At 40.6% G+C, this 22,002-nt stretch overlaps 2 protein-coding genes across 5 annotated transcripts in view; one reads left to right on the top strand and one right to left on the bottom strand.

The window, feature by feature from the left end:
• The window catches only part of SCPEP1 (serine carboxypeptidase 1), a 37,258-nt gene extending 29,747 nt beyond the window's left edge, over window positions 1-7,511 (bottom strand). Inside the window, exons 1-2 of the mRNA XM_081933466.1 lie at window positions 7,182-7,511; window positions 1,424-1,569 (exon numbers count right to left, since the gene is read on the bottom strand). Of these exons, the coding sequence (XP_081789592.1) occupies window positions 1,424-1,569; window positions 7,182-7,236 (201 nt within the window). The 5' untranslated portion in view covers window positions 7,237-7,511. The remainder of the gene's footprint in view (window positions 1-1,423; window positions 1,570-7,181) is intronic.
• Window positions 7,512-10,024: 2,513 nt separating this feature from the next.
• COIL (coilin) lies at window positions 10,025-21,803 on the top strand. 4 transcript variants are annotated; one of them, XM_081968971.1, is made up of 7 exons: window positions 10,026-10,318; window positions 12,737-13,853; window positions 15,623-15,709; window positions 16,892-16,939; window positions 18,967-19,036; window positions 19,894-19,982; window positions 21,009-21,801. In XM_081968971.1, exons 1-7 carry the CDS (start codon window positions 10,083-10,085, stop codon window positions 21,102-21,104), a joined length of 1,743 nt encoding a protein of 580 aa, XP_081825097.1. In that variant the 5' UTR covers window positions 10,026-10,082; the 3' UTR covers window positions 21,105-21,801. The 4 variants fall into 4 exon arrangements, with proteins under 4 accessions (XP_081825098.1, XP_081825097.1, XP_081825099.1 ...); XM_081968970.1 differs by having other exon boundaries at window positions 10,027-10,345; window positions 21,009-21,799; XM_081968972.1 differs by lacking the exons at window positions 18,967-19,036; window positions 19,894-19,982 and having other exon boundaries at window positions 10,025-10,345; window positions 21,009-21,803.
• The last annotated feature ends 199 nt before the right edge of the window (window positions 21,804-22,002 follow it).

Genomic DNA, 22,002 nt, shown 5'->3' with positions numbered 1-22,002 from the left:
AAGTTATCATTGTTTGCAAGTAGCCTGGCTTATTTTGTGAATTATATTTCAAAAGCAACGGCTCATAAAACAAGCAACTTAGAAATCCAAGTAATTTACACCGCAGCTTTGTGTGATACATCAGAAATAATATTTCTGATTTTTTACCTGCTTTTAATAGCTTGATTTAGAATAATTACAGGCAATAAAATACAATTAATATGCAATGAGAGCTAGTTTGGTGTAGTGATCAAGGTATTGGCTAAAACCCCAGAAACTGACAATTCTAGTTCCACTTTAGGCATGAGGCTACCTGAGTTATCTTGGGCCACTCCCATCTTCTTAGCCCTAGGAAGCAAGGGCAAACTGCTTCTGAAATCTTGCCAAAAAATTGCAGGATATTTCCAGGCAGTCACCAGGAAGTAACAATGACAATCCCCCTTCTTTGCCTCCCAAATGCAATCAGTTGACATTGTAGGACTGATTCTCCATTTAAACATTATTTTTCCCCTCTGAAGGATTTCTTTGAGGTTTTAGAAATCTTTTTTTAAGTTTTTTTTAAATTTTTTAAACAAAGACAAATAAAAACATAAACACATACAGCCTTCTGCCATTTCATATAATGTGTCGTTTGATTACAAAATTTTGTGCGTCCTTCCCATGGTCACCACTTATAATTATATATCAAATCACAAATTGTTCAATAGATAAACATAAGTACCTTATTGTTATATATCAAGTCTTCAACTATAATTATTATTCCTTAATTTTAAATAAAATATTCTAAATATTGAATTCATGCATACAACTTCATTCCATTACATCATTCTAATCTGTTTAACAATGCTAAACCCTTATAGTATTGCATGTATCATTCTATTCTTAAAATATAAAAAAAAATCAATATTTTGCGTTACCATGATTTTTTATCTAACCATTGATAAAACAAATCCCAAACCTTTTAAAATTGTTCATCTTCATGTTCTCTAATTTCAAATGTCAATTTACTCAGTTCCGCACATTCCATTATTTTTTGGATAATTTCCTCCTGCGTTGGTATTTTTTCATTTTTCCAGTTTTTAGAGGTTTTGGAAATCTTCTATTGCAAGGTTTTATAGGGTTCAACTCAGTGGTGAAATTAATTTTTTTTTACTACCGGTTCTGTGGGTGTGTCTTGGTGAGTGTGGCAGGGGAAGGATACTGCAAAATCTCCATTCCCTCCCCTTTCTAGGAGAAGGATATTGCAAATTCTCAATTCCCAGCCCACTCTGGGGCCAGCCAGCCAGAGGTGGCATTTGCCGGTTCTCCGAACTACTCAAAATTTCCACTACTGGTTCTTCAGAATCTGTCAGAACTTGCCTAGATTTCACCCCTGGTTCAACTCTACTTCTGATGCTATCATCCTTCCATTACAGCTCACACCAAAGCCTTACTTCCAACTTACCTGCAGCCATAAGATAAGAGGAAGTTGTGTGAAATTCTGAGTGGGACTGTCTGCATAATACAACCACCAGAACATGCTTGCGTTGCTTCTGACAGGAACATACCCCCATGCCTGTTTTGCTTCTTTAGGTTCCTTTATTGAAAAAGCTAAAAGGAGAAAAAAGGAAGCAATTACCATGCTTTATAAAGCTAATAGACAAAGAGGACTTGGTATTCTCCTACCATTGCGATAATTTCAGAATTCTGGGAGTTCAAGTCCACAAGTCTTAAAGTTGCCAAGGTTGGAGATCCCTGTTCTACACTACCACATCAAATCTATAATTCTGCCACATTTCCATGTACAACTGGCCTTGTACAATGTGTGGTTTTCAAAGCACAGAGATAGCAATGCTACTTTCAGGGTTAATCAGCAAGGCCCAGATTAGATTTTGAGCACCAAGTGTTCCATCAACAATGACAACAGGAGAATGAAGCAGTCTGTTAAGGTAATGATGATTTAATAGCTGACCAGCTTCTGTAAGGCTGTAAACTGAGATGAAATGAGAATGAGTCAGCAGGGTTACTGCCACTTTAAGAAGCTGCCTATATAAGGGAGGCCATCTCTCTCTCTCTGTATGTGCCTCTGTGTTATAGTTGAAGATTGATTGATTGCCTGGTTTTGCCTAGTACATGTATGTATGTATGTATGTATGTATGTATGTATGTATGTATGTATATATATATATATGTGTTGTATTTGTGCTGATAAATAAATAAAGGGAGACTAGTATAGATCTATTTCAAGCTATTTAGCTCTCATCAGCTAGCCATATTATATATAAGCCATATTATATATATATAAGCCTTGTAGATAAACCACTGTTTGAAAGACAAAACCTCTGTGTAGTGTATTTTGCTCCTGGGTTGTCTCAAAATAGCGGTCACACTGTGCACACTCTGACAGGGCGGGGCGATGAATACAGATTGTAATCTACATTGATATAGTTATACAACAAAACAGATACTGCCACTTTGGGGACCAGACAGATGGTAACATTTTAGAGGTGTGGAAAATGCCCATATATTCAAAGACAACCTGTTCAGCTTCCTTCCTACCACTCCATCTTTCTTCTGTTACTTTTCTTGGATGTTTCTAAATGAAGCTCAGCACATGAAGCCCATGGGCATTCTTGGAAATTAAACAACAAAACAAAACCCAGATGTGACAGTCTTCTTAACTAAAAAAAAATTGTTTTAAAAGAAAAGAATACAAAGCAGGTAGGAAAATTGGACAATCAATTGTCAAATCCCATGGGATGATCTGTGGGATGGGCATGTTGTGGCTTGCCAGCAGAGCTGGCAGCAGATTCAGCCAGTGAAGAGGTTGGGGAGGAAAATGGGCCAGTCCTGGAGTCTGGGGAAGGCTCTGATGAGGACTCTGTTTTGGAGGCAGAGAGGGAGCCAGCGCCATATGCCAGTTATCAGTTACCTTCGGAGCTAGACATCAGTGAGTCAGACGAACAGCTGGAGCCTGTTCCCAGTGTATGCATATGCAGAGTTGCCAGAGGAAGGGAACAGCTAAAGAACAGGGGTCGACTTGGGGATAAGGCCACAGGTAGATGATGAATGGCCCCTCACAGAGGAAATAAAAGAAGAGCGAAAGGGGAGTGGAGTTTGCAGGAGAAAATTAGTTCCCTTAATTGGTTTGTGACTCTCTGAGACTCCTTGCCAAGTTCTGCAGATATAGGCCTGTCAGCTCTCCAAGCCAGATAAGGTTGGTGACTGTAAATCCTCCCTTGAAAGACTTTGCTGAATGTGAATGAACAGAATTCACAGTAAATTAATAAAATAGTTTTTTGTCAGGACAAGCAGTTTGCTTCACGCTCTTGGGAAACCTCAGTCAGAATAGGGCACAGCAGTACCAGAAAGTACCATAATCTTGGCACTTTTTCTTCAATCCCACAGACAACTCCCTGGAATCCAAGATCTTGCTGCAGAGAACCCACCATCTCACTCCAGAGAGTGCAATTTCTTTGACGTTCTTCAGTAGACAGGGTTCAAGACACTCCATGGTCCACAGGTTAACAACAGGGCTGTACAGTACAACCAAATCCAGGTAGATTGCTAAGATGGCCTCCTACACCTTTTGCTTATCTTCCATCAAGGACGCATTCCTACAGCAGCTTACATCATATCAGACCTACTGACCCCAATGCAACTGCTCATCTGTAGGTGTAGACCTCATATACAAAGTACTGCTACCTTCTTCCCCCGCAATAGCTATTAACAGTACTTGTTTAAAGGCAGTGTCAAAATAAAATTTAGAACATAGAATAGTTTAATCAACAATTGTAACATCTTTGTACAGTGCAATTACACTGCTGCTTGAAAGACAACTCAGTATTAAAAGCAGGGGAGACAAGAGATGTAAAATAAAATGTACTCAAATCCTACAAAGAGTTGGGTGGTTAAAAGTCAGCTATTCAGAAGGATTTACTTCCATAATAAACAAATGTAAGAGTAAATCACATAGTGATCTCTGCCTCAAACACTATATTCTGCAAACACAGAGATTTTCCAAGAACAAAGGTTGGTATCCTATGGCAGGGGTCCCCAACCCACTACCAGGCCGTGGCCTATTCGCAATGGGGCCGTGGGCTGATTCACCTGTGCGGCAGACACAAGCACGCATGCAGTCCGGCCCACTGCTCACGTGCCCCAGTTCCCCTCTCCCCTCCCAGCTCTTCTGCCAAGCTGCAAAGGTTGGGGACTGCCTTATAGTGATTTACCTACAAGTAAATCCCATTCAAATCAATGGGACTCACCAGAATAGACTCACCAGTATAGGACTTACCAATAAAGGAAAATATTTGTAGCTCAGCGTTGAAATGAGGGGTCCTTGGTGATCTCTGAGCTTGCTTGTTTTTTTGCAGATGTTCCCTTACCCTAACTAGGTAACATCATCAGTGCTAGAAGGAGTGCTGTTTGCTGTCAGTTTATATTCTGGTGACTTGCCTGTCTGAGTGGGTGAGGGCGGTCTTAGAGATTCTTTGGTTGGGCTGTTTACTGATGGCTTTTTGGCAGCTTCTTGATTGGGGTATTGCTTCCTTGATGATTAGTCTGAAGGTCTCTATATGTGACAGATCCGGGATGGTGAACCTATGGCATGAAGCCTCCTGAAGGTCCGTGAAGCCTCCGGAGGGCTTAAACCGACCCTACGGGCAAACTGAAAATCACTTCCTGTTTGCTCGTAGAGTTGGTTTAAGCCTCCGGAGGCTTCAGGGGAGCCTCCTGAAGATCCCTGAAGCTTCGGGGGGGGGGGGCAGGAGAGGCTGTTTTCACCCTCCCCAGGCTCCTAAAAAGCCTCTGGAGCCTGGGGAGGGCGAAAAAAGAATGCAAAAAATGGGGGGGAGTGCCTCTCATGCGCGCATGCGCACTGGTGGGGGTCGCACGTTGCATTATGGGTGCGGCACACCCGTGCCATGACCCCCCCGTGCTCCCCATATAGGTCTATCACATATCATCTGGAAAAATCCAGATCATCACTTGATAGGATCAAATTAGACTGTTCTATAGCTCTCTGATGTCATGCAGTGGTCATCTAGATATTTTTTGCCCTGATATGATAGCCTTAACATCTGGCTCTCTTCCTAATTGTCACCTGATGTTAAGATACCTGGTAGAATAATCCTACAAACATTTACTCTGAAGTAGTATCAGTAGTGAGATGGACAGCATATATATTTAAGAAATAAATAAATATTTTTCTGATTTTATTGGGGTTTGCTCTCATACCACGCTGATGAAGCATAGAGAGATTTGATTAAATCTAAAAACTCCCGGTTCCAGATGTACCACCAGTCATGGAAACTCACTAAGGAGTTTGGGTAGACCATTGTTCCTCTATTATTATTTTCTTTGCCTATGAAAACGCCTGCAGCACCATATACTGATAGTCCTCGACTTACGATCATAGTTGAGCACAAAATTTCTGTCGCTGCGAGATTTGTTAAGTAGGTTTTGCCCCGTTTTATGACCTTTCTTGCCACATTTGTTAAGTGAATCACTGCAGTTAAGTTAGCAACACGGTTGTTAAGTGAATCTGGCTTCCCCATTGATTGTGTGTGTCAGAAGGTGGTCATAAGTCACTTTTTCAGCACTGTTGTTACTCGTGAATGGTCACTAAATGAATTGATGTAAATCGAAGACTACCTATAATCACTTTGTCTTTGAAGAAATATTTCCACCTTTCGAAGAAGTTATACAATTTAAATTGAAGTCATACTTATATAGCAGTTCTTTCTTGAGTATTTAATTTTAAAATGCTAGCTTTAAAAAAGGAGTGACTGCTCAACTGGGATGTTTCCTTTTAGGCAAATTTAAAAACTTGTTTTTAATAACTACCAATTAAAGGAGTAAATATTTTACACTCGCTTTCCAAGCAAGCCTGCTTGGCTGAATTCTGGGAATCAAAGCGTTTTCCCCACAGTAGCTCATGTCTCCTAGCTGTGTGCCAGGCTGTCACGAGAAATCAGAGATGTACATGGATGACAAATACAAATCAAATACAAAAAAAGAAAAGAAAAGGGGAGGGAGAAGGGAGGGAGAGAAAGACTGGAAGGAAGGAAGGAAGGAATAAAAAAGAAAGAAAGAAAGAAAGAAAGAAAGAAAGAAAGAAAGAAAGAAAGAAAGAAAGAAAGAAAGACTAAAGGTACTCGGCAGCTACTTATATTGCTTGCATCTGCAGCAGCTTTTACGCTAGAAAGCTAAAATCCCCCAAAGAATTCCCCAAAAGGAGATGTGAAATCCCCCCCCCAACAGATTACACTGGCTAAAGCTGCTGGGAGTTGTAGTTCACCACCCACCCAAAGTGGGGGCTGGCTCTAAAAAGAGGATCTATAAGAGATTTCCGCAGAGATTTCAGCCCAGTATTACTCATTCAGATTCTGCCACTCCGCCTACATAATAGCCTTCCATGGAGGGAGACTGGCAGAGTGAGAAAGCTCAACAGCACAAGGCAAGCTTTTAAAATCTCAATACAAATAAAACAACAAATAAAACAATCATTACGCTTGGGCTAGCCTTGAGATGCTGGTCAGTTTTAAATTCAACACCACAAAAGGAGCAACTCGTGCTCTACCTCCCATAAAGTTATATGTGTCTGTGTGTATGTTTTAATGAGCTGTTACTAATTCAACACTGCAAAAGGAGCACTGTCTCTCTCTCTCTCCCTCTCTCTCTCTCTCTCTCTGTGTGTGTGTGTGTGTGTGGGTAGAATAGAATATAATTCTTCATTGGCCAAGTGTGATTGGACACACAAGAAATTTGTCTTTGGTGTATATGCTCTCAGGGTACATGAAAAGACAAGATACATTCATCAAGAATCATAAGGTACAGCACTTAATGGTAGTCATAGAGTACAAATAAGCAATCAGGAAACAAATCAATATCAATATAAATCGTAAGGATACAAGCAACAAAATTACAGTCCTGCAGTCATAAGTGGGAGCAGATGGGTGATAGGAACGATGAGAAGATTAATAGTAATAGTAATGTAGCCTTAGTGAATAGTTTGACAGCGGTGAGGGAATTATTTGTTTAGCAGAGTGATGGTGTTCGGGGGGGGGGGGAACTGTTCTTGCGTCTAGTTGTCTTGGTGTGCAGTGCTTTATAGCGTCTGGGTGTGTGTGTTTGTGTGTGTGTGTGTGTGTAAATGAGCTATTACTAACCACGCACGATTTGGGGGGGGGGGGAGAAAACCCTCTCCTTTCCAAACCTACCTGAACTTAGAGTCCGCAGCGACAATATCAGAATAATACTTTCCGCCAGCAACATCTTGACAAGGGCAGGGCAATCTTCAATGGAACAATCGTTAAGACTCCCCGTCAGCCGCGTCTGAAGAAGGGGAAGTGGCGAGCCTTGCAGTAGAGCTCCACAAGACCCTACCCAACTCAGGAACCGCGATGTTTTTCTTTTCCCTAAAACTTCTCACGTGATCGTTTTGGTCCTGCCCGGCCTTTGCGCGATACGAACTGGACCTGCGGCGTCCGACCGGCTGTCACTGCGCGGCGAGAGCGCGAGATTCAAAACGCGAGCTCCGATCTTGGCTCAGTCCCGGGGGGGGGGGGGGGACTTTCGCCTCTGCGGTTTTTGTTTTGCTCTGTGCTGGAAGAACTGCCATGTCCCTCTAGCCCCCGATCCCTCTGTTTCATTTCTTGGGCCAGGTTTGGCTACCAGGGCAATCAGACTGTTGGAAAAAATGAATTTAAAGTAATTTAGGCTGTATACTGTAACCTGTTTAGAGTAGCTTTCATCCAGTGTGTTTCTTGCTGGCAAATGTAACCAACATAGGACTCTGGCTGAATTCCACCACTGCAACACACCCTTGTCTACCTTATGAAATATTCTTCCCCTACAGTCACACACACTCTATCTTATGAAACGTTTTTCTTACACACACACACACACACACACACACACACACACACACAAAAGAGTTCTCCCTCTTCTCCAGCTCCACTCCTACTTATTTTCTGGAAGTCACTCAAGACCTGACTATGTCATCAGGCCTGGGAATCTCAGGGGAACCTGTGAAATCTTGAAGATCTAAACTCTTGTGTTTTTTGTGCTTTTACAACTTTGGTTTGACTGCTTTTTGACATTTATTGTCTTTAGATCTTTTGCTGTACCAGTCCAGAATCACTTCTTGTGAAATGGGCAGCCATAGAAATTGCATGGATGGGCGGAGGGACAGAAAGACAGGCAAGATGGATGCGGTTTCCTTTGTTTTCATTTGGTATGCAAACCTAGCAATGGGGTTAAATAAACCACAAGCAATACGGGAAATTGTCTGATTTGGGAACTAAGTATTTGCTTCCACAACTTCCTCATATAAAAAAAAGCTTCCTGAAATACAAGCTCCCCTAAACCTTGCTTTAAAAAATATGATTGCAGCCCACTCAAAAGAAACAGCAAGTGAAGGAATTCACTACCAGATTAGTGAATGTGGCTTGTTTGCTTTTGGCTTAGTGTTTTGGATGCATCTAGTCAATTGTGGTTTATTCAATCAAATAGGACTTTAAAAAATTAACTTAGTGTTACATCTTTAGCCTATTACAGCAGCCAACCTTTCTTCCAGGTTGGTTCCCATTTTATTAAGTTGAATCTGAGCTGGACTGCTTCAGACTGCAAGAATATGTCTTCTGCTTTTCCATATAAAAATAACAACCCCACAAAAATCTGGTTTATGAACATCTCCTTTTCTCTGACATTCATGTTTCTATATTATTCTCATTTTAAAATGAAAGAATATTTCTTTGAGCCACTTATTTTTTTATTTATTTGCGCCCATCTTAAAACAGGATAATTCTGGGCGGTTTATAATATTAAAAGGATAAAATTATATAAAAGCTGTATATACCATGTGAATAAACCACTGCAGTTAGTTATCATTTATTTTATTTTATTTAGTTACTTTGTCACTCATGTACAAGATAACAGGAATAAGAATAAACATGAGTAAGAACACAGGAAATGGGTACAAATAAATGGGGACAGTAGGACAGGGACGTTAGGCATGTTGGTGCACTTATGCATGCCCTTACTTAATGAAAGCACGAAGTGAACATTGTGCTAATGTACAAATAATCTCCACCTTAGCCTCCTCCAAATTCAAGAGTTATTATGAGCAAAGCCAAGGAAAGAATACAGACTTGATTTAATTTAACATACTTCTATTTTACTGAAAGGTTATTTGTATAAAGCAAGGGTCCCCAAACTTGGCAACTTTAAGACTTCTAAACTTCAACTCCTAAAATTCTCCAGCCAGCATAGCTGGAGTTGAAGTCCAGAATTCTTAAAGCTGCCAAGTGTGAAGATCTCTTGATATAAGGAGGGAGGGGGATCCTGATCCTATACAGAAGGCTACTAGGTATCACAATGGCAGGGAGAATAAAAGTACTGGGCATGTATTTCCAGAAAATTCACAGGGAGAATTCAGTAAAGGAAGTGTGAAAAATGAGCATGTATACCCACCTAAAATTAACAGTGGTTTATTTAGACCTTTAACAGTATTGCTGACTTTCGAGTCTTTTACACATTTTGTAGATAAGTATGTTTAGTCTCCTGCTATCTCCTATTTTCCCACTTTATTTGCATACTTTCAGGGTAAAGAAAGTCAGTATGTTTCTTTGGCAGGTGACATGCTGCCCTTAGCAAGATGACCAACTAAATATTCTTCCGCACACATTTTTTTTATTAAAAAAAACGTTCCCGTGCTTTTTTATCAGCCATTTTATGTGCAGTCTCTTTGCTCGGAGATTTCCGAGAGATGTTAAACTATTCAGAATAAATGAAGTAGAATTTGGTTTTTTCTCCTCTCTCTCTTTCTAGAACGCCAACATATCCAGAGATCCTGAAAACTCCCAGCCTAATTTGATTTTTTTTCCGTTATGATTGTTTTAATTGAAAAGCATTCAAGTAAAAAAAAGACATTTTTTTAAAAATGGGGCAACGCAATAAATTGAAGTGCTGGAAAAGAACCTTCAGGTTGTCGCGCTTTCTGTTTCCCCGTAGCGTTTCCAAGCAGCTCGCGGCAGGCCCCGCCCTCTCTCACTGTCGCTCTCGCGCTTTCGTTTTGCTTTGTCCCGCGAGGCACGCCGTAGCTGTTGGCTGTCGGAAACATGGCGGCGGCCATAGGCAGCGGCTGCGAGGCTCCAATGCGTCTCCGCCTGCTCTTCGATTACCCGCCGCCGGTGACTCCGGCCTGCGGGCTGTGTTGGCTGTTGGTGGAGCCCAATCAAGTGCGCCTCATCACTGACCTAATCAGCCTCATTCGGGAGAAGTTCGGCTTTAGCCGCCGCGCCAGGCTCAGCCTCTTTCTCGACGGGGCGCTCCTGCCGCCCACCGAGAGCGCCCGGTTGGTGCGGGACAACGATTCTCTTCGGTGGGAGCCTTGAGAAAGTGAAAAAAAAGGTTCTGGTGGGGATATTACACCTGGGCTACGGTGGTGGAGGAAAACAGAGGCTTCCTCGAGCGGCTGCCTGCTTTGGAGTGAAAACAGAGATTTTGGCTATTTGGTTTGCGTGTTGGCAGATTTATTTAAATTTATTTTAAATTTTCGAAGGTTAGCTTGATCCTGTTCAGATTTAGGCCGGAAGTTGCCTTCCAAGTACTTTGAATTGCATCCTCTATTGCATTCACATACAGTAATGGGGTTTGTGATGCTAATATACAGGTCGTCCTCGAGTTACAACCACAGTTGAGCCCCAAATTTCTGTGGTTAATTGAGGCGTTTGTTAAGTGAGTTTTGCCCCATTTTACGACTTTTCTTGCTTGCCACGGTTGTTAAGTGAATCGCTGCCGTTGATAGGTTTTAGTAGCCTGGTTGTTCAGTGAATCGGGATTCCCCATTGACTTTGCTTGTCAAAAGGTCGCACATGACCCTGGGACTGCAACTGTTCTAAATATTGAACTGGTTGCCAAGTATCTGAATTTTGATCTCAGAGATGCTGCAAAGGCCGTAAATAGGAAAAAACAGTCATAAGTCACATTTTCCAGCGCTGTTATTACTTTGAACGGTCACTGAACAAATTGTTGTAAGTCAAGGACTACCTGTAGTTGGAGGGGGAATGCTGCCGTAAGCCAAGTGCACCATAATTATATAATTATACAACTATTAAAATTATATAATTATTTAACATGTGGAATTTTAAAGTTAGTACATCTAATGTGGAAGTAAGCACCCATTAAAATCATCATCTAGAGCAGATGTTCCCAAACTCTTGAAGTTTTAAAGAAACTTTACCATGCTTATATTAGTAAGACTTTATCACTCTTCAGGTTTGGTCTCTGTTTTGCTTGTGGAAGCTCATAAAATTTGAGAACGCTGTGATGGCTAGATTAAAATGTAATGTGGTGTAAAAAGCACCCCCTCCCCAAGACATGTAAACACCACTCATTACCAAACCTATGGGATTCCCCCCAACCCTAAACATGAATTAATTAAAGTACCCTGATAAGAAAACATTTACAGCAAGCTCGACCCTGGGTGGCATCAGAGGGCGGAATCATTGGTCAGGAACCTATGGCTCAGTGAACCCAATTATTTCTATTTACTTACCATATCTCAGAGATAATGTGGGTGCCATACTGACCTAGTAAAAATGAATAAATAATAAGGTCACATGGATGTCTTTATCTAAAACATTCCAAGGTTGTTCTATCCTTTTCCCTTGTCTTCACAATAGGCCAAAGGCATTTGTAAGCTCTAGTTCTGCTTTTGCTCACGGCTGTTCAGCGAAATGCAGAAGTGTTGCTGGGAAGCCAATATGTACTGTCTTGTTGTTTTGCACTCTAATAAAATTATGTGGTATATTCAAAGTGATTTGGTTGCTTTTGGTGAGCCAGGTTTTGGCCACAACAGTAATTATTACAAGTAAGCAATACTCTGACTTGCCCAAACTTGGCCTTAATGATATTCATTTTATTTATGGAAGCTGCCATACAAATTCATTTATCATATTATTAGGTGATGGTAGTGCTCATTTTGAGAAACTAGGACCGAATGGAAATTATTTGTTCTTCCAGACTGCGATCCTATATATACCATTATGAGGTACTGTATAAGCTGTAAATATAGAGAAGGCTTTGCACATTATGTTAACATATGATCTTTTTTTGTTTAATGTGATATATGAGCCCAAACAAATGTAGCATGTTTCAATAAATCATGACATTGTGTGATACGATCCCACTCATGTGGCTTACTTTTAAGTATACATATATAAAACTATTACTTTTAAGGCATAAAGACTAAAAAGAGAACATTGTACTGAGATCAGTATTCCTAACCTGTGTCTTCGTTGGATTATAAGGCCAGCTGGATGGGTTTCAATTTTAGTGTGATACTATATAAAACCGTGATGGCAAACCTATGGCACACATGCCACAGGTGGTATGCGAAGCCCTCTCTGCGGGCACGCAAGTCGTCACCTCAGCTCAACTCCATTGCGCAAGTGAGCACGCTTCCCACCGGCCAGCTGATTTTCAGGTTTGCCATGCATGGCAGGAGACATGTGTTCATGGGGGTCACAAGCGCATGGGGGGAGCATCCCATTTTTGGTCCCAGGAGGCTTCAGGGAGGCCTGCTAGGCCCAAAACGGAGTGCAGGGGATCACATGTGCATGCGCTGGGAGAGCGTAGGGGGAGTTACGTGCACTGGGGCATGGGGGGGTGCTGCATGTGCGCACTTTTGGCACATGAGGACAAAAGGGTTAGCCATCACTGATATAAAACATGTTGCAACATTGACATTTTCTTTTCTTTCTGGATTTAGAGTCAGATTGGAGGAGATTGTTGGAGTGAACAGTTACAACACAGTCAGCAATGGTTCTAGTACCTTGTCAAAAAAACAAAGAAAGCGACAGTGGAAATTGGAGGCAAAGGACTCTGAAAATGAAGATAAGGAGCCCAACAGAAGTAAAAGTAAATGGAATTTTGAGCACCAAGAAGAAAAATCTACAAATATTAAAGATTCTGTGACATTGGGGAAAAAGAAAAACGCGGCACCTCAGAAGAGTCCTATGATGGACACTGAGAGTAATAATTCTCATTCCAAGAAACCTAGGGGGAAAAATGAACAGAGGAAAGGGCAGGATGCAAAGAAAGAGGAAAAGAAGAAAGCAAGTACATTTTCATCAAGGAACACCTCCCAGAAGTCTGAGAAAAATCTCAGCCAAAAAAGCACAAAGGGAAACACAACAGCACAATCCAACGCAAAGAAAGGCAGATTCTCTAGTGAATCCTCTACATCGTCATCTGATAGCGACTATAATATACCAGGCACAAAACAGACCAACACACATGCGCCTAAAGGGACATCGCAACACATTAAGAAACCACAGTTGGCGTCTTTAAAAACTCTTCCTTCTGGGAAACCTAAAGACAACGTTTCTCTTAAAATGGGACAAACCAAGGAAACCAAGTGCCAGTCCTCTAGTTCATATTCAGATTCTAGTTCGGAGGAAGAGCAGCAGAGCAGTAACCTGAGAAATAAGCTACCATATCAGAAGCAAGAAACGGTGACAGGCCATTCTTCAAAGGCTGAGCCTAAAAGCTCCTCATCGGAATCTGATGATAGCTCTGAATCTGAGACTTGTGCTTTAAAGAAACAGAAGGCAAACGCCACAGGCAATCTGTCTGTCAGAGGGAATGATGACAAACAACTGTCCGATGTCTCTTGTGGGCTAGCTTCAAACCTGAGGGAAAACGGAAAGGGGCGCGGAAGAGGAGAAATCCCCTTTTGGAGAGGACCTAGAGTTCGTGGATGCCGTAGGATGACCAGGGATAGGGGAAGGGGAGATCGCGCTCATTTTTTCTATAATGACAGTAGCGAAAACCAGAAACAAAAACAGTTAAACGAAGCAGCAACAAATGCCTCTGTTATTATTCAGGTGGGTGTAACAGTAACATCCAGTTTATGATTCCATGGATCAGCTGTGAAACATTCTTAGAAAAATGGAAGCCATTACATACTTGTCTTTACCACCAAATGGTGGAAGTCTGGTTCCTAATTTTATCTACAGAAATCAGAGTATCGATTGAATATTCTACATTCTGACATTCTGTAGAAACTGAGAAGCAGGCTATGAGGCTGCTGGGGTTTTATTCTGAAGTTTGGCATTTTGATACAACTGACTAAGGGCTACATTGTTTTCCTGTTATCTTTTCTTCCTTTTATGTTGCATCATTGCATAGTCAACGCTGGTAAGGTAACCCTGCCTACTTTTTTGTACAATAGGCCAGTTGCACATGCTCCTATGTAATCAATATATTTTTGCCAGTACCTTTTTTCCCTCTAGTCCAGACTTTTCCGACTTTTCTGGCTTCATGGACTGGCTGGTGGGGGGTGGGGTGGAGGGGGGAGATGTAGATGATTCCACATGAGTGGCGGACATATGCGCATGCTCCCTCACCATTTCTGCAGCCCTGTTCCGAATGGTTTAAGGCCCGGTAATGAGCCACGGCCCGGAGTTTGGGGACCCCTGTTCTAGGCTGTGGAGAAAATCCAGTACTTTAAAATAATTACCTGCCTGGAAGAAGTTGCATCAACTAGAATTGTGAAGAGTTTGCTATCCTACTTAGAAAAAGGTAGAAGAACACCTGAATGTTGCATGGGGTGAAAAGTAGTCTCTGGAATTTATTAGAAATCTGTTTTTAACAGATTTCTAATAAATGCTGTAGGAAAGAATATTCCATGCTGCAGGAAAGAATATTTTTTTATGAAAAAGTTGAATTAAGGGAACTTAATTCTAATTTTTGTTAATTTTATAAAAGTCCAATATAGGATCACTCTAATAGTTTCAAAGTGTTCAGATCAGTGTTTCTTAGATTCCCCACCCCCTTCTGTCCAGTCATGGATCACTAAATAAACATTAGGAATATGCAGAAACTAGCCAATGAAACAAGCCTTACATACGCCATACATTTACATTTTAAGTGCATGAGCATTTATGTTTATCAACAAATATATGATTATTATAGTTCAGCGGTTCTCAACCTTTTCTTCATTCTGAATTTCCTTTTAAATACCTTTTGGGGCAATCAGCCATCAAGACTCAACTCGAGATTTAAATCATAACATTTCACCCCTCCATTTTAAGAGGCCTTCCCAAAGGTGCTTTTTCAAGAGGCAGTTACCTCTTGAAAAAGCACCTTTGGGACAACCATGACCTGGATGACTGAGAATCTCCATAAATATTCAAGAGGCCTTGTAAAATTTTGTACCAAAAACCTTCCTGAGTGGGCACTGAGCAGTAAGTGGTGTGGCAGCTGCCGGTGTGCACATGGGGTGGTGAAGCTGAGGCAGCAGTCATGAGGTAGCTTGGGTACACCACACTCTGGAGAATTATTGCCTCAGAAAATTGGAGGAAGAAAAGTAGACAGGCAGATCTATTCTTTCCTCCAGCCTTCTGAACAAGGATTCCCAGAATATGGTCTGTGTGGAAGTCCACAAGACTAGAAAGGTTTTAATTAAAACAGATCCCACACTCATTATCTCTGTCAATTTTTCATAGATAAAATATTCCAATGAGTCGGTACTACCTTCACTGTCAAGGCAGCTAATGTATTAAAGAAGACCTTAATTGGGCAACTTTACATTACAACACCTTAGTACTGTACTTGTTTTGTACTGATGATTGTTTTAATGATTGTTTTGTAGAATCCTGTGGAAGCTCCGAAAAAGGACTACAGCACACTACCTCTCTTAGCTGCTCCCCCACAAGTAGGGCAAAAAATTGCCTTTAAGGTATTCTTCTTTCATCTGTATAATATGAGGTGGGAGGATGAAATGCAAATATTAACTGTGAGGCAGGTGGAGTAGCATATTTTGGTGTTGTTGTTTTTTAGGAACGTTTGTCCAAACGTGATTGATTAAACTCCCCACACCAGAATTGTTGGTTCGCATAAGACACTAAATCACAAGCAGTGTTTTACAATATACCGTGATAGGAACAAGCCTCAACATGGTTTAGCATTATATGTGTACCTGGTCTATTTTCTCTGAAGGTCCAAAATTGGATTAAAAGGTTGGCTCCTCTGTATGATGTGGAAGCTTCTTTTTAGAAGAGAAATGCTGTTCTCATGTGTAAAAAAGAGTATTTTCAACAAAAACTAGCATCACTTGAGAATTAGGATCCATGTTATACAGAAGCCACTCAATCACCTAACTACTCTGAATGATCTTGAGAAGCTAAGCAAGATAGGATTTAGTTATTTCTTGGATGAGAGGTCACCAGGAAATCTCATGAATATACCTTGGACTGGAAGTAAAAAAAAAAAAATCATCTTGGAAGTTCCAAGCCTGTGGCAAACCACCTCTCTACTGTTGCTCAGAAAACAACATGGAGGTGTCCATGAAGTCAAGAGTTGAGGTCGACCAGAGACTTTAATTTTACAACTTTTTCTGCCAGTACCTGTATCAGGTAGAGTTCTCCTCCTCTCTCCCCACCAAAGAATTAATTGGTTCACAGGCTGCCCCTTCTCTGAAAGATTTATATATCTTTTTCTCCCATATGTGTTTTCCTGGGATGTTTTACTTGCCTTACTACAGTGACATGTACACGACAATTCAGAGAGAGGATTGTTTATCACTGGCGCTAATTGCCAGAGCCTGCTTGGAGTTGTGATTAAATGATTTCGGGAGAGCTATATGTTCTTCTACCTCTCCTGAAGCGTCATTAATTTGCTTGTATTGTTAGCGGAGCTTTTTAGATGGGGTACAGTGTAAATAATTATTAATATTATTGTGCATTGAAAGTTATCAGAAGTAATTGGTTTCAACATTTTTATTTTATAAAGGGTTGCTTTTAATCAATAAAGCTTTTATTACTGAATTTCAGTTCCTATGCTAACTTTAGGTGAACAATATAATTTAAGGAGGCTATACCTGTATCTGCAGCTTAACAGTTTGGTTTTTTTTTTTAAACAGCTTTTGGAATTAACCGAAAATTATACTCCTGAGGTATCCAATTACAAGGTATTACCAATCAACTTTACAATGTAATTTGATGCTGCTTTTCTATTTATTAAATATTGCTGCTTTGCTTTTTAAAACAGCCGTGTTAGTCTGTGATAGCAAACAAATCAGAAGGAGCACTTTTTCTGAATAACATGTTATACTAAAAGGCCTAAGCTTTTATGAGCTGCAGTTACAAGCTAATTCAGATTTTCTCTTGTAATAAGCATCTGTATAATCATTCTGCCTCCCCTCCCCTCATCCCAATTTAAATCCTATGCATCAGATGAAGTGAGCAACGTCTTCTAAAAGCTTAGGCCTTTTAATAAAATTGTTCCTTTGAAAAGACACATTGTCTTCTGATCTTTTTTGCTTTGTTGCCAGTGTTAGTTTTAATATTGAATTAAGCAAGTGAGATGGCGATTGGGGTGGGCTGTCCAATTTGAATCTCAACTCTGTGCCCACCGCTCCTGGCTGTCTCCAGTAGTAAAGGCGCTAGTCTAATTTACAGATAGCATTTAGCAATAGCATTTAGGCTTATATACCACTTTACAATGCTTTGCAGCCCTCTCTAAGCTGTTTACAGAGTCAGCTTGTGGCCCCCAACAATCTGGGTCCTCGTTTTACCCACCTCGGAAGGATGGTAGGCTGAGTCAGCCTTGAGCCTGGTTAGACTTGAACTGCCAAATTGCAGTCAGCCGGCAGGCAATAGGAGAGCCTGCAGTACTGCACTCTAACCATCGCACCCCCAAAGCTTATTGAAAAGATTCTTGAGATAACAAATGCAAAAAACTTTATAGAGCGTAGAGCATATTTTTGTTGTTATTGTTGTTGCTTGGGAATTTATCTTTCTTAACTCTATTTTTGTGATGGAAAAAACAATCCAGGAAAAGATAAACCAAAGCTATTGAGAGCGAGAGTTTCCTTATTGAAATCTAGAACGGTGATTATCTGGGTTTCCAGACAACCCGTCCAAAAGCACAACAGACAGATTTGTAAAAGATTATATAGAAAAAGATACATGGCCAAAAAATGAATAATTAATTATATTTGCATAGGCAAGAGAAACCCCCAACTCTGTATCAACAAAGAGAGCCAATTTGGTGCAATGGTGAAGGCACCAGACTAGAAACTGGGAGATTGTGGATTCTAGCTCCTCCTTAAGACAGGAAGCAGCTGGGTAACTTTGGGCCAGATACTTTTTCTCAGCCTAGGAAGGAGGCAAAGCCAAACCACTTCTGAAATCTTGCCAAAAAACCTGCCAAGACTTGTCCGTAGTTCTGAAGCTTGGGCATAACAGTGGAGTATCATAAATGTGGTCTTTTCCCTTTGGAAATATCGTTGTAAGAATTACTAGTTAAGTCGTTCACTAGTCAAGTTCTCATTGTTAGTATTGTATGAAATGCTAGGGACCATGAAGAAGAGAAGTAATGCATTTTATTGGGAGAACACTATCCTTGGACATCAAACCACACAATACAGGTATTCTTCAACTTACAACCACAATTGAGCCCAGAATTTCTGTTCTGTTGTTATTAAGTGAATTTTGTTCCATTTTATGTCATTTCTTGCCACAGTTGTAAAATGAATCCTTCAATTGTTGAATTAGTAACACAGTTGTTAAGTGAATCTGGCTTCCCCATTGACTTTGCTGATCAGAAGGTCATAAAAGGGGATCGCATGACTCCAGGACACTGTGGCCATCATAAATACGACTCCCCAAGTGTCTGAATTTTGATCATGTTACTGTGGGGATGGTGCAATAGCCACAAGTGTGAAAAAGGGTCACAAGTCACTATTTTCAATGCCACTGTAACTTTGGTCACTAAACGAATATCTGTACTTAGCAGATAGGATGAATTGCTCTGATTTAAACAGCTTCCCCATATAATAAAAATCCCTATTGTTTTTAATGCTGCAGGCGCCTACTGGGTGCTTGTTTTTACAATAACTTTAGTAATAGAACAATTTATGATACGATGAAAGACCACTGTGTTCTCGAATGCCCTTAAAAATGTTGTTATTTAATTTTTTCCCATATTTTTAAGGAAGGAAAAATTGTCAGCTGGAATCCTATTAATAAGCAGCTAGACCTTGAAATCCTTTCTTTTTCTTCTGGTAAGTCATATCCAACATCTTAAATGGTTGTTCTTGTGAAGAGGGATAACGGATTATTACCGTTTATAATGGGATTTTGCAAAATTAGTCTGTTTTAAAGATAAAGTCTAGCTATCATGAGAAATATCTCACCTAGGAGGAGCAGAATTTCTTTTTCATTTGCAGGCCTCTGCTCATGCCCCTAAAATGCTCTAGAAGTTCTCAGGAGCAGAGGTTGAGGTCCTGCTGGGGCGGAAGCTAAACAGGAGGGCGGGTTCTTTCTGTTCTGTTGATGGAATCTCTTCCATCAGTGGAATCCATTCATTTACACCAGGGGTGTCAAACTCAATTTCATTGAGGGCAGCATCAGGGTTGTGTTTGACCTCAGGGGAAGGGCGCATGGGGAGGCAGGGTAGATGTGGCCAGCTTGATGTCACTCATGTTGGGGGCGTCTATGGTGGCCCAAGCGCTCTGCCAGTAAAAACAAGTTCCCATGCTCTCTTTTAGGCTGGGATAGCCTCTTGCAACACTCTGCCAGAGAAAATGGAGCTCGAGAGGGCCACCTGTGACCCTCGCGAGCTCCATTTTGGGCTGCGACGGCCTCCTGCAGTTCTCTGCCAACGAAAATGGAGCTTGGGAGGGCTGCACATGGCCCTCCCAACCTCTGTTTTCACAGGCAGAGGCACCTCGGGCCAGTCCTCCGCTGTTTCCAGGTCGGCCCCACAGGCCAGATCTAAGCATCCTGCGGGCTGAATCTGGGCCCCGGGCCTTGACTTTGACACCTCCGATTTACACCATCTGTTGACAAGTCCTACAATTTCCTGTGACATTGCAAACATCCGGATCTAATTTACATTTTGTTGTGGTCTTTTTTTTAGTAGCAAAAGAGCCAGGGAAATTTGATCTGGTTTATCAATCTGAAGAGGGAGATGAGACAATTGAATATGCCGTATCTCAAGACAGAAAGGTATGACAGCACTTTCTTGAAATTGCATAACCATCTAAGGCTCTCTTTACATATGCTGCAGTGCCTATGCAGGGAGTACTTTTTTTTGCTGGTAAAAGTTAAATTGCCTCAGAGAGAGGGAGAGGGGGAGGGGGAGAGGGAGGGAGAGAGGGAGGGAGAGAGAGAGAGAGAGCAACATAAAGGGGAGAATGGACATTTCTCAATTCAAATTTTTGTTGGGCAGACCCTTTTGGGGCCACATGTCAGCAACATTTGGAACTGGTACCAGTATTGTGGGGTGGGGGGCAGTTCCAAATTTGGTGTCTCATGAATCAACTCCTTGCATCCCTTCATTTACACATATCTGACATAATTCTTCAGTTGTCTCTCTCTGCTGCCCTTATATTTATTTTCCCGCTTCTCTCTCTTTTCCATTTATACTCTTCCTTCTATTTCCCTGTCCTATTTCCCTTTCCTTCCCAGCTGCCCACACTTTGTGGTAACAGGTGTGTGTGTGTGTGTACACGCTTACAGATAATCCTCGACTTACAACCATTTGTTTAGTGACATGTTACAACGGCACGGAATGAGTGATGACTATTTTTCTACACATAGGACGGCAGCACCCACATGGTCGTATAATCAAAATTTGGGTGCTTGGCAACTGGCATGTATTTATGACGGTTGCTGTGTCCCTGGGTCAACCCTAACCCCTTTGAGACCTTCTGACAAGCAAAGTCAATAGAGAAGCTAGAGTTACTTAGAGTTACTTAAACCAACTGTGTTAAATGCAGTTCAACAACTATTGAACAATTCTACAATAAATGAAAAGTTGTGGCCACAACCTAGCTTGATGCCATTTGTTGGTGTAACTGGAATGACTGTGGCTTGTATTTTTTGCCTTTCCAAGGAGTTACATGTGTTTTGATAAATGTTTTGCTCATAAAGGAAAACTTACGTTGTCTTGCAGTAAATGAATGTCATTCAGTTGGTATCTGTTGACTGGCTCAATTTTCAATATTTCATTTATTTATTTTTCTCTTTTAGATAACTGAGAGTTGGGAGGCACTAATTGAACCCAGATTAATAATTGACTCTCCAAGTAATGAATCTGACCCCAAAAAGGAATCCCTTCAGACATGAACTTGCCTGGCCCTTAGCTGTGAATATAGGATGCCTGAACTGTGTGTAAATGGATTTTGAAGGATTTTTCTTCAGTTTCTGAAGATGGCATATACATATGCTTTTTCTAAATAAACAATTATAACATGAACATAACATTGAGGGGATATATGTCATTTATTAATGTCTGGTATGATGTCTCAGAAACTTTATGCAATTAAGGACCATTAATGAATGCTTGGAAAATACAGAGACCAGCTAATTAAACTTAAAGACCTCCTGTGTTTTCTTCTTTTAAGCATATAGGTGTGCACATTTTTTGACCAATAAGTAGTTGTGTAGGCCCTCCCCTTCATTTTTTAATTAAATGGAAAATTAAGTATTTCCCATTTGTATTATGTTATATATCCATAGTCATAATATTAATAACTTAGTGTAAACTGGTTGATCAAGAATATTCAGTAGTAATCTCTGAGTACTGAGGGGCTGGGTGATTATCTCCACTAAAAGGAAATTTATTTTTATATATTCGTTGTATATCTTTTTTTTTCATGTTTTGTTTTGTTTTATTCATATTTCTTTCATTTCCATCAAACAGTGTGTGATCTGGATACAGTTATTTAAACAGTCATAATCCACATATTTGTTGTTACATTTATCACAATATTAATAATATAGTAATATAATTACAATAATACATAACATCATCTTCAAATTCTCTCAACATTAACATTTCCTCTTTTTATATCTCCTCCTTTCTAACTTGTTTCTATTGTCTAACCATTGATAAAATACATCCCACGTCAAAAAGTATTCAGTTTCTTCTTTATCCCCTTAATAGTAAGTGTTAGTTTGTCCATTTCTGCGCATTCTAGAATTTTCTTAATTACATTCTTGTGATATTCATTGTATATCTTAT

Source organism: Natrix helvetica (genome assembly GCF_964273705.1).
Source record: "Natrix helvetica genome assembly, chromosome: 1".
NCBI lineage: Eukaryota > Metazoa > Chordata > Lepidosauria > Squamata > Natricidae > Natrix > Natrix helvetica.
This window is presented reverse-complemented; position numbering and strand designations above follow the sequence as displayed.

Coding starts and splice junctions, on each gene's coding strand:
- COIL (XM_081968970.1), top strand. CDS start 10,083: ATGGCGGCGGCCATAGGCAGCGGCTGCGAGGCTCCAATGCGTCTCCGC. Junction 13,854..15,622: donor ATGCCTCTGTTATTATTCAG/GTGGGTGTAACA, acceptor ATTGTTTTGTAG/AATCCTGTGGAAGCTCCGAA. Junction 15,710..16,891: donor GGCAAAAAATTGCCTTTAAG/GTATTCTTCTTT, acceptor TTTTTTAAACAG/CTTTTGGAATTAACCGAAAA.